The 13,897-nt window shown below is 39.4% G+C and overlaps 1 protein-coding gene across 5 annotated transcripts in view; it reads right to left on the reverse strand.

The window, feature by feature from the left end:
• Positions 1-4,983: 4,983 nt before the first annotated feature.
• SLC26A5 (solute carrier family 26 member 5) overlaps positions 4,984-13,897 on the reverse strand; it is a gene marked incomplete at its 5' end in the record, with an annotated part of 30,104 nt that continues 21,190 nt past the window's right edge. For all 5 annotated transcript variants that reach the window (XM_081244632.1, XM_081244630.1, XM_081244631.1 and 2 more), the window contains 6 exons: positions 4,984-5,498; positions 6,724-6,778; positions 7,383-7,583; positions 8,250-8,357; positions 9,067-9,159; positions 10,772-10,841. In XM_081244632.1, the coding sequence (XP_081100758.1) occupies positions 5,314-5,498; positions 6,724-6,778; positions 7,383-7,583; positions 8,250-8,357; positions 9,067-9,159; positions 10,772-10,841 (712 nt within the window). In that variant the 3' untranslated portion in view covers positions 4,984-5,313. The remainder of the gene's footprint in view (positions 5,499-6,723; positions 6,779-7,382; positions 7,584-8,249; positions 8,358-9,066; positions 9,160-10,771; positions 10,842-13,897) is intronic.

The following is a 13,897-nucleotide window of genomic DNA, read 5'->3' on the forward strand; positions in this document are numbered from 1 at the left end:
GATTTTCCTACCTCGTTTCCTTGTAGCAGAGCTGGGATTCAAGTCCAAGTTTGACAGCTCCATCCCCGATGTCCCGTCCATTATGCTCTTCTGCCCTCATCACAACGGCCCATCCAGGCACATGATCACATGTGTTTCGACAGGTTTTTTCCTACAACGTTGAATAAAGCAGCTTTGGCTAAACTATGTTTAAAGTGTAGGCAGCATCTGATGTAATGTGTTTTGCTTTGCCATTTGAGTTGATTTCAAATTAATCAAGAAGGATTGCTGATTTTAATGACTAGCGAAGTAGTAAAGCAAATAATCTCATTTAGAAAATCCGAAATTGGCTTTATACAGAAAAGTACTTATTTTCATTTTATAAATTAATGGTTTAAAATTTCAGTAAAGCTCCCGTTAGACTTCTGGTCTATAGTGAGGTATTTCTAAAATAAAAGGTTTTATTAGAATCTTAAACAAAGCTCTTTAAAACTATTTCTTGTGCAGCCACCACCAAATTTCCTCCCCTCTTCCACCACAATTACCCCCTTCCAGGCCCCTGCTAAACACTGAGACCCAAACACAATAAAGAATATTTTTATTGTAGTTCAGCATTCACAAGTAATGCAAAATAGTGAGAGATGGATACATTTTAATTCACAAAAGAAAAAGTTGACAACATAGAAAATGCTGTGTTGCACTGAAATATTTAAAATATGAAAGTTTTAAAGCAGAATAAAGCCGTTCATTCATAAAATCCAACCAACATCCTTTCTCTTCTCATTTTTGTGAACTTGATGAGAAAATTTTTTTCTAATCCTGCCCTAGTCTTTCATGAGGTATGAAAGCGAACCATTTCCAGGTTATGCTGATAAGTGAATGACTAAAGATGTCTGTTTTTGTGCTGTTCTGATCAATGTATAAGCATTTAGAACACAGTCCTTCAAGTCTTACCACTTGTTCACATTGCCACATACATCAGATGCACCAATGTGAGACAACTCAAGTTGGTCATATGGGGCTCACTCAGGCCTAACGTGTCACAGGCTGTGAATAATCTTGACATCTCAGTTTCATGATGAAAATCTAACCGGCTACACATCAAATCAACGCACAATGAATTATCTGAAAAATCTGGGTGTTTCTACCCAGGCATATGTATGCAGATAGCATCAACACTATCTAGATTAGCATGTCTGTACCCCATTTAAAAAGAAAAAATACACATTCACTGGTAACTCCCTCCACCTAAAATATGTATGTGTGTGTGCATAAACACATGTATATGTGTGTACAGACATACATGTTTACACATATTAGCGTGCTGATAAATCAATACAAAGGGTTTATGACTTCAGAAAAATACTGTAGCGATCCTTTTAAAAAAACTTTTAAAAAACATTTTAAAAATGTGATTAGATTTATAAAATTTAATTTTCACAAAGCTCAGGTTCATCTGTTACATAAAGCTGAAATGCTATACACCAGTACAATGAAAAACCTGGTAAGCCTTTTTTAAAGGCAAAGTGGGTTTTTGAGATGCTCAAACTTGTTTAAATCCAAGTCAGTAAGCAGGCAGGTTACCTGGTGCAGTCCTGGCTTTTGAACGTTTTGCTGCTGGGATTTGAGGGGTTTCAAAACCACTGCACACATTTTGGTTAGCTATATGTTTGGAGAATTAGAGAACACTTTTATCAGTCCTCAAACCAACTTTTATCAGCACTCAATCCATGTTATCAACAACCTACACCACTGAATCCTAAAAGCATTGCTGAAAAAAAGGACCAACAGCATTTTTGCACTCACTAAAAAAGCATACAGGCTCACACCAAGGAACTTGTGTTTGATTTTAGAATTTGAATTAATTAAAGGGGCAGATGTGATAAAGTCATCTTCACCACATACCCTTCCTTCCCTCAGCCCCACACAAGGGTACCCCCTCGCCCCCCACTCCCCAAACAGGACAACATACCCACCCACTCTGGGGCAGATTCTCTGGGTTTGCTACCCTCTCCACACACTGGAGGGCAGTCTCATTTTCTCAACATGTACCTTTGGAGGCAGGCACCTCCTTTTTCTGTGAAACAGGTAAGGATACAGGATCAAACCACGTGGATATTTTAGATGTTACCTGAAAACTACAAAATGCTTCTCCCAGAGCCTGCAGAGGATTCATACCCTTCACTGTTTCTCTGAGTCCCACTGCAGATGAGATTGGCATTGGGATCCCACTCTCAGCTGCCATATGATTGTACAGTCAGCGTCTATGACCTGAATGAGGAGTTTCCCGGGCCCTGGTTCAAAACTGTTTGCAAACATATTCCATCCAGTCATGAGACAGAGAACAACCATGGTCATGTTGCACAGGATTTGAGAAAGACCACATCACTATATGGGACCTTCCTGGAAATAGGGCTTTCCCATATTCCCATAAAATAAGGCTAGTCTAGTCCCTATATCCATCAGTGTGGATTATGCCCTTTTTGATAGGGCAGTAAGAATCTGAATTTGAACCAGGGCTGAAAAACATAGAAAGGTATATACTAGCAGCTTTTAAGGTCCAGAAAGAAGGAGGTAGAGACAAAACTTGATTGTAAGTAAAAGAATTCAGGAAATTTCCCACTGTAGGAAATAACTCTAAGTAAAACATTCCAAAATATGTACATATAGATAGAATACATTTTGAAATACATTCTTATGATATCAGAGGCATGCCAAAACAAAAACATATTACCCCTCAGTAAGACTTAAACGCTTTTTATGTACATGGTAGAATTCTATTCAAAATAGGTTAAAAATTAAAGGACAGAAAAGTTAAATACAAATTTGTAAGCTACAGACAAGTATTTTTTTTGTATACTGCTTTCAATCTATCAGTAACCAGGACTTGAATATCTGCTGTGTGTAAAGCATTTATTGAAGACTGGTGCTAAAGATTATGCAATAAAATATTTTATAATATTGTTTAAAATCCTTAAGTTCTACTTTCATGGCTGAAATGATACAAGCCCTTTTATAAAAGTTTCTAGTATAAGCTGAGGTCCTATAACTACATGCTCTTTCAGAAGGCAGTCTGTATCAGAATGCAGATGTATCTGATGATTGCAAAGGAAATAACTGACTGCAAATCTAATTTCACTCTAGATCTAGATAAAGTATTGATTAGAAAGGGGCGGGGGTCTACTCTGAACTACATTAGTAAAGTCACTGAGAAACCTGATAAGACTTAAAGCAAACAAGCCATAGGGTTTGGTTTGGACTAGACCCATGCTAACCTACTTCTTTCCTGATGCACTTTTCCCCTGGAAGTGTTTTCTTCGTGAAAACTAAAACAAGGAGCCAAAAAGGAAACACGTAAAACAAAAACAAAAACAACTATTAGCAGGAAATCTTAGCAGATGAGGCTTTAGGCAGGTTGGCTAATACTTGTGCTGTGATTTGGAGTGAGCAGGTGGTTAGAATTACAGGAGCAGGAACTTCTGATGACAAACTGGCTTAAAGGTCTCCCCACTCCTTTTGAACAACTGTAGAGAAAATGCTTCAAACAGCATTTTACTCACTCATCGGCTTAAAACTGAGTTTGACGAAGAATTAACTAACTCTATGGACTTAGAAGGAAGGTATTAAATTATACCCAGGAGTTTTCTAAAATATGTGGTAAATCACTTTTAGCAACAACAACAAAACTTCTAGGGCCTCCTACTGGCCACAGGTGTGACAATTTGAACACCAAAAAGAATAACTATAATGCACTGAAAACTACATTAAATGCATTAAAACTACAACAATTCATGAGTGTATAATTATACGAAAAAGGAAAAATTTAAAAGAACCTAATTCATCACCATCTATTAAACCAACTCCTTACTTTGAAGTTGATAACTAAATGGAAAAAAAAAATTTAACCTGCCCTTCCAGTAAGAACTATATTTAAGGATGACTAAATAATTCAAGTTGAGGGAAAGCTGTAGTTTACACAGAAACACCAACTGATAAATGCAGAAGAAATGAAAGAATTGGAAAAGAAAATTCACACACCTTAATAAAATTGATGCTTTAGGCAAGGATTAACACTAGACGTTAAAACCCCTGGGTGAACGGCTAATGGAGAACTGGGCATTCATTCAATGCCAAAGGAACACCATACAGCTAACTCACTAGTCACAAAGGAGAAAATGTAATTGGGGGATTGGTTGTCATGTTAATCCCAGTGATTTATTTTAGCATCATTAATGGTAGGTCAACTAGCTATTACTTGTTTTCTGTTGTGATGCGATTTGAAGCATGTGTTCATCTATGATATATTCTAGCAAGAAATGTTTTATTCAAATTCATGACGCCTTTAGTTAGACATAACTTCTAGATCATAGGTAGTTCAGGAAATAAAGGGACAAAGTAAATAACACCTTGAAAAAGCGAGTGGACACGCTCACAAGATGGGATTCTACAGGACAACGGCCCCAACTCCCTTTAACAAGTCAAGGTCATCAAAAAAGGGACAGTGCTAGATTAAGACACAGTTATGGGACTTAGAGGGACATGACCATTTGTCGTGTAAGGTCACAGGATAAATACTAGTTTGGATAAACCAACTACAACTGTGGAGACAATTGGGGAAGTCTGAATATGGTCTGAGGTAAACATGTTCTAGAATGAGAAAGCAGAGATGGATGACTGAAAAAGAACAGGTCACACACAGAACACTATGCAGAGTATGATCTTATTTTGATTAAAAGATGTAAATATATATGGATAGAAAAAGATCTGGAAGGACATGCATTAAGGTGTTAGCAATAATCTTTGCTGGTAATGTAATGTTTTTCTTATTTTTGCTTGTCTATATTTTCTAATTTTCTGCAATGTACTTACATTGCTTCTGTAACAATAAATGGTTATTTTAAAAGAAGAACTTCTAGAAAACTGTGGGTTTGCCTCCTCTGTGAGATAACTGATTACAGAAAGTCTGTAGATCAACAAGTACAAAAGCAAAGAACTACTACCCACCTGGTGACAGGGTATCTGATTTGTGGATAAAGTACTTAAATAAATACCTTAAGTTCACAAAGATAATACTAAGAGTAACAGAAATGTCACTACACAATAAATGCAGGCAAGAGGCTAATAATATCTTTGAAATAGTCAATTAAAAAAATACAAGTAAGATACATCTTGCTATGCGTCATTCACCCTCCAAATCAAGCCTTGTATTTACTAGTATTTACCTACTACTAGTATTTACCCTTAGGAAAAAAACATTTAGTGTCTACTATTTAAAGTGTGTAGGTTAGTAATTTCACGAGAAGCTCATACCCCATTGCAGGCTGAGCTCCTCGTCTAAGCTTCCGGAGTGGCGTTGGGCTCAGAGTCCTCCTGCGGAGGAACAGCCGTGGCCTCCTGTTCGGCAAGCGCCTCTCGAACTTGGCTGCCTAAGACTGCGTCGTGAATGCTGTGGAACAGCAGCTCCAGTAAGGCAGGATTTTCAAAGAATTGATTTCGAGTGAGGTCACTCACGACTTGTGCTATAAAAGAAGAAGGGAAAATTAGCCCAGGGACCTCCCTGGTGGTCCAGTGGTAAAGAATCCACCTGCCAATACAGGGGACGTGGTTCAATCCCTGGTCGGGGAACTAAGATCCCACATGCCGCGGGGCAACTAAGCCCGCCCACCAGAACTACTGAGCTGGCGCGCCTCAGCTAGAGAGCCTGCGTGCCACAAACTACAGAGCCCACGTGCCCTGGAGCCTGCACGCCACAACTAGAGAGAAAACCTGCATGCCACAACTAGAGAGAAGCCTGCGCGCTGCAATGAAAGATCCTGCATGCCTCAACAAAGATCCCGCAACTAAGACCTGATGCAGCCAAGAATAAATAAAATAAATCAGTAAATAATAAATAAAAAGAAGAAAATTAGCCCACACTCTGGGTGTCAGTCTTAAACATTAAAAAACGTAACACTTTCATATAGTTTAAATATTAAAATGATATAATAAAAATTATTTTTTACTATACATGGTGTTATTCTATGGTGTAAATGTGCCCTAGTTTATTTAACTGGTCCCTTTTGTTTGACAATTACTTATTTTCTAGTGTTTTGTTCTTAGAGACAGTACTATGATCATTAACCATGTACATGTGTTATTTTGAATGTGTGTAGCATACTGTTGGATTTGCTGGGTTAAAGGTAAATGCATTGTAATTTTGAAAGAAAATGCCTGTCTGCCCTCCACAGAGGCTGCTCCAGTTTGCACTCCCACCAGCAATGTCTGAGGGTTCCTGTCGTCCCACAGTGAGCCTACAGAGCCTGCTGTCAAACATTTTCGATTTTTGCCATTTTGGTAGGTGAAAAGTGATGCCTTTATGTGAATTTCATTTTCAAGCACTGTTTTAGCCAAAATTTATATTAAAACAAAAAGAGCAGGCACTGTCTGGAAAAACCTAAATGATTTTATATAACTATGTTTATAGCAGCCATTACATAAATAATTACTAAAAAATATACCAGCCCTGAACAATGGTTTATTAGCTCCTTTCCTCCAACTCCAGTGCAGGAGGCCTACCACCAAGTAACCCAGGGATGTGAGTGCTGTAAGTGGCAAATTTCAAAGCTAGCTTTAGAGTTTCAGAAGAATAATTTTCATTTTCACCTAAAACTAAAATTAAGGGAAAATACTTCCAAATGCAGTTATTTAAAAAACAGAAACAAAACCAAAAGGTTAAACCTTCTCCCATTCTACAAGTGTACTCACCGCTGCATCCTGCTAAATACACATAAATGCCGACATCTCCATATTCTTTTACAATCTGTAATAACGTTGAAATAAAGTTTAATTTCTCTTGACTCTGTGAGGTGCAAGTTTCTTTCTATCAATACGTATTTAGTGATGTAAGATGCTCTGGTTCATTCACTTGAGCTACTCCACTTCAATAATTATGCATTTTGAACTAATCATTTAAAAATCTGTATTTTGTTTGATTTTTATATCAACAGTGATAATTTGGAACATCAAAGAATTCTTGTCAAATTTTATTCAAGTGTACTAAAGGTATTATGGTAATGGTTTTTAAAAGAATCTTCTCGAAGAGATATATACTGTAATATTTATAGATGACGAGTGGGATGTGCTTCAAAATAAGAGAAGGGGAAAATGGGTGTGGGGATAAATGAAACAAAATTGACCATGAACTGATGATAATAGTTGAATCTGAGTGATAGTTACATGGGGGTTCATTACACTCTGCTCTTTATTTTGTATATTTTCGATATATTCCACAATCAAAAGTTGAAAAACAAAAACAACAACAAACTTTTGAGAGTTGAAAAAGGACCCTAGTTCAATTCTCTGATTTTACTGATGGTGACACTGGGCACAGAGATATTAAAAGACGTGTTGAAGATGATGCTTACCCCTGCCAGAGTTTTTACACCAACGGAATCGATAAAATTGACTTGCGTAAAATCCAGAATGATGGTGTGGACGTTATCCCCTGGCGGCATAAATCTTTGCAGTTCCTCAGGAAGTGTGCTCTTGGTGACTATTGGGGGATATTTTATTTCATTCTCCTCTTCCTCAGGCTTGGTGCCATCTTCTCCATCTACTTCTGCATCCTATGTTAAAAATCAAACCAAACCAGAGTGCTATGAACAACTCATATTTCGGTTCTGAGAAAGATTTATGAGGGAAAACTTAGTCCTCATATGCTCAAGTTTCTGACTATACCAGACCGTTTCCAAAATATCTGCTATATCCTAGCCCTGTAATATGACAAAAAAGGATATGTACACAATATTTAGTGTTAGCTGTTTCTTTTTTTCTTCCTCCTCTTCCTCTTTTTCTTTTGTCCAATGAAATCCACTCTCTTTAGTCATCATATACATTTTCCCCTAACTTCTAAAATAGTCCCATTAACTTCAACATGACAGACCACAGTTATATAAGCCCAAACAGCAAAAACCATTCTGAGGTTTTTTTTTTTTTTTTACTATCAGCTGAATGAATCTCTGACAAAGTAATAGTGGTAACATTTATTAAGATACTGTGTGATTTCTATTTTTTAAAACCATGTTTTCCTGGGCTCCTATCACTACTTATTTCAGAAGCATTCTCATAACTGACCTTACCATGTATCTTTAATATACAAAGGATACTTAGCTTGTTTCTAACCTTTCCTACTTTAGGGACTTTATGCTGTGTTAAAACTTCAATCATGAATAAAGGTGGGGGGCACTGCAGATCAAGTGACAAGGGAAAGTTACAATGAAGGGATCACTCACCACTTTGACGACGGTTGCATTGGCCATGTTGGCATTTCCAACTTCCTTAGCATACTTCTTCATGGCCTTTCTTCTTGCTCCCATTATGAAGGCTGGGTTCACTCCAGTCTTTACAGAAGGGCAATAGATGCAAAAATCACTTCTTGGCTCCCAGGAACCCACCCAAAGCAATTAATCTTCAAATCTCTCCATCTGACTGTTTTCTACGCCCAATCATCACCATAACCCTTGCTCTACCTTTCCCTCAGATGCCCTGAACTGGGTTATCCCTCATTAAAAGAACAGTAGTAACTTTTCTTATTCTTGGTCTTGAAGCTAAATACTAAAGAGAATTTTAAAGGAGTATTTTTCAAACTTAGGTCTCTCAGAGACTCTGTGGGTTGACTGGAAGGTTTTCCTCCTTGCTGGATAGTGTGGGGTGGAGTCCTAATCACGATCAAAGGAACCCAAGAATAAGAAATTTAAAATTAGTTTTTCGCTTTTTTAAAAAAAATTTTTTTGAAAAGGTAATACATGCATATGATAAAAGAGAATGAATAGCGGTGTTGGTTACACAACAATGCGAACGTACTTAATTCCAGCCACTGACGTGTACAGTTCTAAATGGTTAAAATGATAAATTTTAAGTTATGTAAAGAAAAATAAAACAAAAAAGATAAATTTTAAGTTATGTATATTATACCACAATTTAAAAAACAGAGGCGGAGAAAAACAAATAGTGTAAAAGGTAGACCAAGACATTTAAGTGACCTCCCAGGCCTATCAGTCCTCAGATTCCCTCCTCAGAAATAATCACCCTTAGTTTCTTGTGACTCACCTTTCTTTTTAATGCACTGCTGTATAAGTCACTATTTGCATAATAAATTGGGGCATTTATTTGGAATATTTTTATTCCAGGAACTTCTTTCACCTGAGAAATAAAATGTTAGTGAATTTAATATATGGAAATATTTCAGAATTGAAACAGCAATTGCCTCCCTCTTCTAACTTGAAAATTAATACAGAAGTTGCTAAGGGCCCTCTGACAGTGTTTAAATAAAATAATGTCACTCTAGCTGACCTACTCATGCTCTGGAGGAATGCATGCTGAGCAGAACGCTTTTAAAAATGCACATATTTTCATTTCTTTTAAAAGTCTTTCTTTGTTTCATTTTTACCATAAAGTACAAAGAAGAAACTGAAATATGTTAAAAAAAAAAAAAAAAAAAAGAGAAGTGGGTAGGAAAGTCGAAGCTGCCACTCAGACTGTGACAAGCAGCCAAATAAAATGAACAGAGTCTGATATTGGTTGAGTCACAGAACGTAGGCAGGAGTGAAAATGGACCCGAGTGAAACAGAGTGAAAATTTTATCAAGAAGCCTCATGGAACTCTAGAGTGCAGCTGGAAACAAGTAACCCAGCACATAATTCTTTAGGAAGGGGGAAGAAATAGAATCCTAACACCAGTTTGATTTCTTAATATCTTATAGTGAGTTTGAGAATTTCTTCCCAAGCATAAAACAAAACAAACAGATAAAACTAGTTTAAGAAGACTTTGTAAAAGATGATTCCACATAAGAACATTCAAAGTCAAGAATATTTTAAGCCATAATTTTAACGATTAAAAATGAAGCAGGCGGGCTTCCCTGGTGGCACAGTGGTTGAGAGTCCGCCTGCCGATGCAGGGGACACGGGTTCGTGCCCCGGTCTGGGAAGATCCCACATGCCGCGGAGCGGCTGGGCCCGTGAGCCATGGCCGCTGAGTCTGCGCGTCCGGAGCCTGTGCTCCCCAACGGGAGAGGCCACAACAGTGAGAGGCCCACGTACCACCAAAAAAAAAAAAAAAAAAGCAGCAGGGCTTCCCTGGTGGTGCAGTGGTTAAGAATCCGCCTGCCGATGCAGGGGACACGGGTTGGAGCCCCGGTCCAGGAAGATCCCACATGCCGCAGAGCAACTAAGCCTGTGCGCCACAACTACTGAGGCTGCGCTCTAGAGCTCGTGAGCCACAACTACTGAAGTCCGTGCGCCTAGAGCCCGTGCTCCGCGACGAGAAGCCACCACAGTGAGAAGCCCGTGCACTGCAACGAAGACCCAACGTGGCCAAAAATAAATAAAATATAATAGATAAATTTATGTATAAAAAAAATGAAGCAGGAGAATTCCATAGCCCCACCACCTACATTTTACACTGCTAATACTAGTATTTTACCACCAGTTTAAATTCATCAGAAGGAAATCATGCCCATACAGACCACCGTGGCAAGCAGTCTCAGTATTTTGTAAACATATACTTTAAGTCCAAGAATGTATGTTTATCCTCATTAAAAAAAGAGGAAAAATAAATATTAGGAGGTTGTGTAACTGATGTGTAGTATAAACTGTAAAACTGAATCCAGACAGTAAACTGAAGTTCAGGCTTTTCACTTTGACCACCACACCTGCCTGCTCTCCACCCCACTCTTTGTCCTAAGTAAAAATAATATCTAGTTGGCCAGTCACATCACATGCTTACAACCATTTAAAATGATAGAAAAAGGTCCTACCTCCTCATACGCGTCTATGTCAATGTACACATCAGTGTCAGGAAGCTGCCCAAGGACTATGTAGCTCGGACTGAAGACAGAGAAGGAGCGTGTTAAAATACCAATGTGCTGATGTGCAGGACTTGACGGAAACACGAGGTTCTGCACCTTGGATTTGCTAGTGACTTCAGGGATACTTGATCCTTTTATGGTGCCTTTTCAGAAGGGCTCCACATATGTTCACATTCCCAGTGCCATCCCAAGCCTAACACACCCCACATACATCCCCAAGACGTATGCAATATACACACACAACACATACACCTCACAACACACATACCCCCCCCCACAGCACATACGTACACTACGTACATACCCACTACATAACACTACACACATCCTGTATCCTGTATAGCACACACACAACCTGATCAAGACAAAAGACTCAGGCATCTAAAGATGGGGGCAAAAATGAATTGTGCCAGGGACATGTGTGACTCGATCTCATGTTACTGGGTAGACAGAATTATCTTCCTGTTTTAATTCTAAAGCAGGAGAGGGGATTTTCATTTTGTCTCTAATAAGAGTCTCTGACTCATGGAGCAGTGGGCGGGGGGTTAGTCAACAGAAGGTGTGGGGGGAAAAATCTCAAATCAGCATAGAAAGTTTTCTGAAGTCTGGTGTGAATAGATTTTAAACATTATTTTTTAAAAGCACAAATTCCGAATACTTTTTATAGGACAGTCTGGCTCAAATTAGATACTGAAATGATGACAGGTACTACTTCTTAAGCACCTGATATTACCTTATTGTAGCCCATGAAAAACCCTAGTGGGCTTATTTCTGCCATCATGTGGAAGGGAAATCGAAGTCCAGTGGGGTTAGGTGAACAGTTGTTCAAGGTCAGAGAGCTTGGCAGAGCCAGAATATGGCTCAAGGTCTTGTACAGACATTCCATGGTCTCATTACTATGCTCTGGTGTTCTCAGCGCGTATGTGCAAGTGCTTTGTGAGTTAGAATCTATAGCAGAAATGTCAGGGGTCTTTCGAGGTGGATTCCTTCAACAAGCATTCAGGGAACACACACTATATGCTGGTACTGGGCTCTAGGAGCCTCGCGTACACAACCAAGGTGCTCACAGTCTAGTGACGTCTGTGGACAAATATAACACCAACAACTGATACTGGAGATGAGAGGCAAGGTTCTCAGTTGAGTTCCCAATTATGAGAAAACCTTCCATACGAGACTCGAAATGTTGTCCACATGTTGCAATCTAGTGCCAGCGGACGGAGGTGAGCGAGGGGTGGACACAGGGACCACACAAGTACACAAGTAACTGGGAGACATGTGAGGTGCTGGAGGACCACAGTGCTGCTGTGGGCGCACAGGGGAGTTGGGATCTCTCTGGCTTGGTGAGCGGGGTCTAAACTTACATGGATTTCAACAGGCAGATGAGGAAAAGACCTTCCTGACCAGCTGGAGTGTGCTGGAATCCCACTTCCTCGGGTCTAAATACTCCTTGTTTCTTCCCTAGTCACCCCAGGAGCAAGAAAGTCTCTCTTTATGAACTCTGATGGGGTTTTATTTGGCCATGTCTTATGCTTATTATCACTTGTACCTTGCTTACACTTAACCGAAGCAATTACAACTGTGTATTCCAATTTCTTGAAGACGGATTATAAAATGCTGATTAAGAGTTAGCCTCTGGATTCACAAAAACTCACATTTGAATCATTGCCTACCACTTGCTGTGTGATCCAAGTTACTCAATCGATCTAGGCCTCAGTTTCCCCATCTGTGAAACGGGGATGCTAACAGTCACTGGGCAGGAAGGATGAATGACATAAAGCGTGGATCTTTGCACACAGCCAGGCACATAACTAACTACAATAATTTAGTGCCACCATTACTTCATTATCATGATTAGCGTCATCATTATCATTATGTATCTGTCATCCTTAGGAGAGTGCAGCCTTTGTGAAGGGAAGGACCATGTTTTATTTACTGCAATATCCCTAGAGTCTAGTATCTCCCTGGGAACCTAGTAGTCCCCCCAAAAAACTGTCCAAGTAAGATTATAAGATTATAATTATTTTAACATGTTTTGCCCCCGCTTGGGGGCAAAAACTGAATTTCCGTCACATTTATAGCATCACCCACAACGCCTGCACGGAGGAGGCATGAGGAACTATTTGTTGATGAACTGATTGTCCCTTAACCATGTGTGGGCTTTGAGGGAATCTGGGTGTTTGGAAGACAAGCAAAGCCAGTGAAGCACTAGCCCTCTCTGGACAGCATGCCCTAATTACAGAGAAAGAAGCAGCTGAAAATAAACACGTAGCCTTGGTACTGGCTCCCCACACTCTAACCTACAAACACGCAGCACAGTCACCAACAGGGACAGAACATTAAAAATGAACTTTAGTTAATTATTTGGGGGAGAAAAAGCAGTAGTGCATTTAAAAAACAACCTGCCTAACTTTAAATTTTATGATAAGAAATCATAAACTATTATTTGGGTAAAAAAACACCAAAAAGTGAAAAAAAAATCTCCAATTCTATACCATGGCTTGTTAAAGGATATCGATATTTTTAAACCATGATGTTCACTAAAGCTCTGAGATAAAGAACTCTTGCATGTACTAATAACACTCATATAAAAACGGAGGGAAGGGCTTCCCTGGTGGCGCAGTGGCTGAGAGTCCGCCTGCCGATGCAGGGGACACGGGTTCGTGCCCCGGTCTGGGAAGATCCCACATGCTGCGGAGCGGCTGGGCCCGTGAGCCATGGCCGCTGAGCCTGCGCGTCCGGAGCGTGTGCTCCGCAAAGGGAGAGGCCACAACAGTGAGAGGCCTGCGTACCGCAAGAAAAAACAATAAAACAAACAAACAAAAAAAATGGGGGAGAGGGTGAACTTCTTTTACATAAAAGTGGGTGACAGGGTAGAGTTTGTTATTAAAAACAGTGTAATTTTTGAGTTTAGATCCCACATGTTGTTTACATTTCCCTCTATGTCGTTTCTGAGGAGGAAAATGCTCATTTCCTACTCTGTAGAGTGGGGAGCATCCCATCATTTCCATCTAGCGGCCCTTCAATATACCACAGTCAAAACTTTAAGAACTATCGTGTGATTTGCAACTACAGGCA

The sequence above is a fragment of the Mesoplodon bidens genome (genome assembly GCF_964165515.1).
Source record: "Mesoplodon bidens genome assembly, chromosome: 9".
Classification (NCBI taxonomy): domain Eukaryota; kingdom Metazoa; phylum Chordata; class Mammalia; order Artiodactyla; family Ziphiidae; genus Mesoplodon; species Mesoplodon bidens.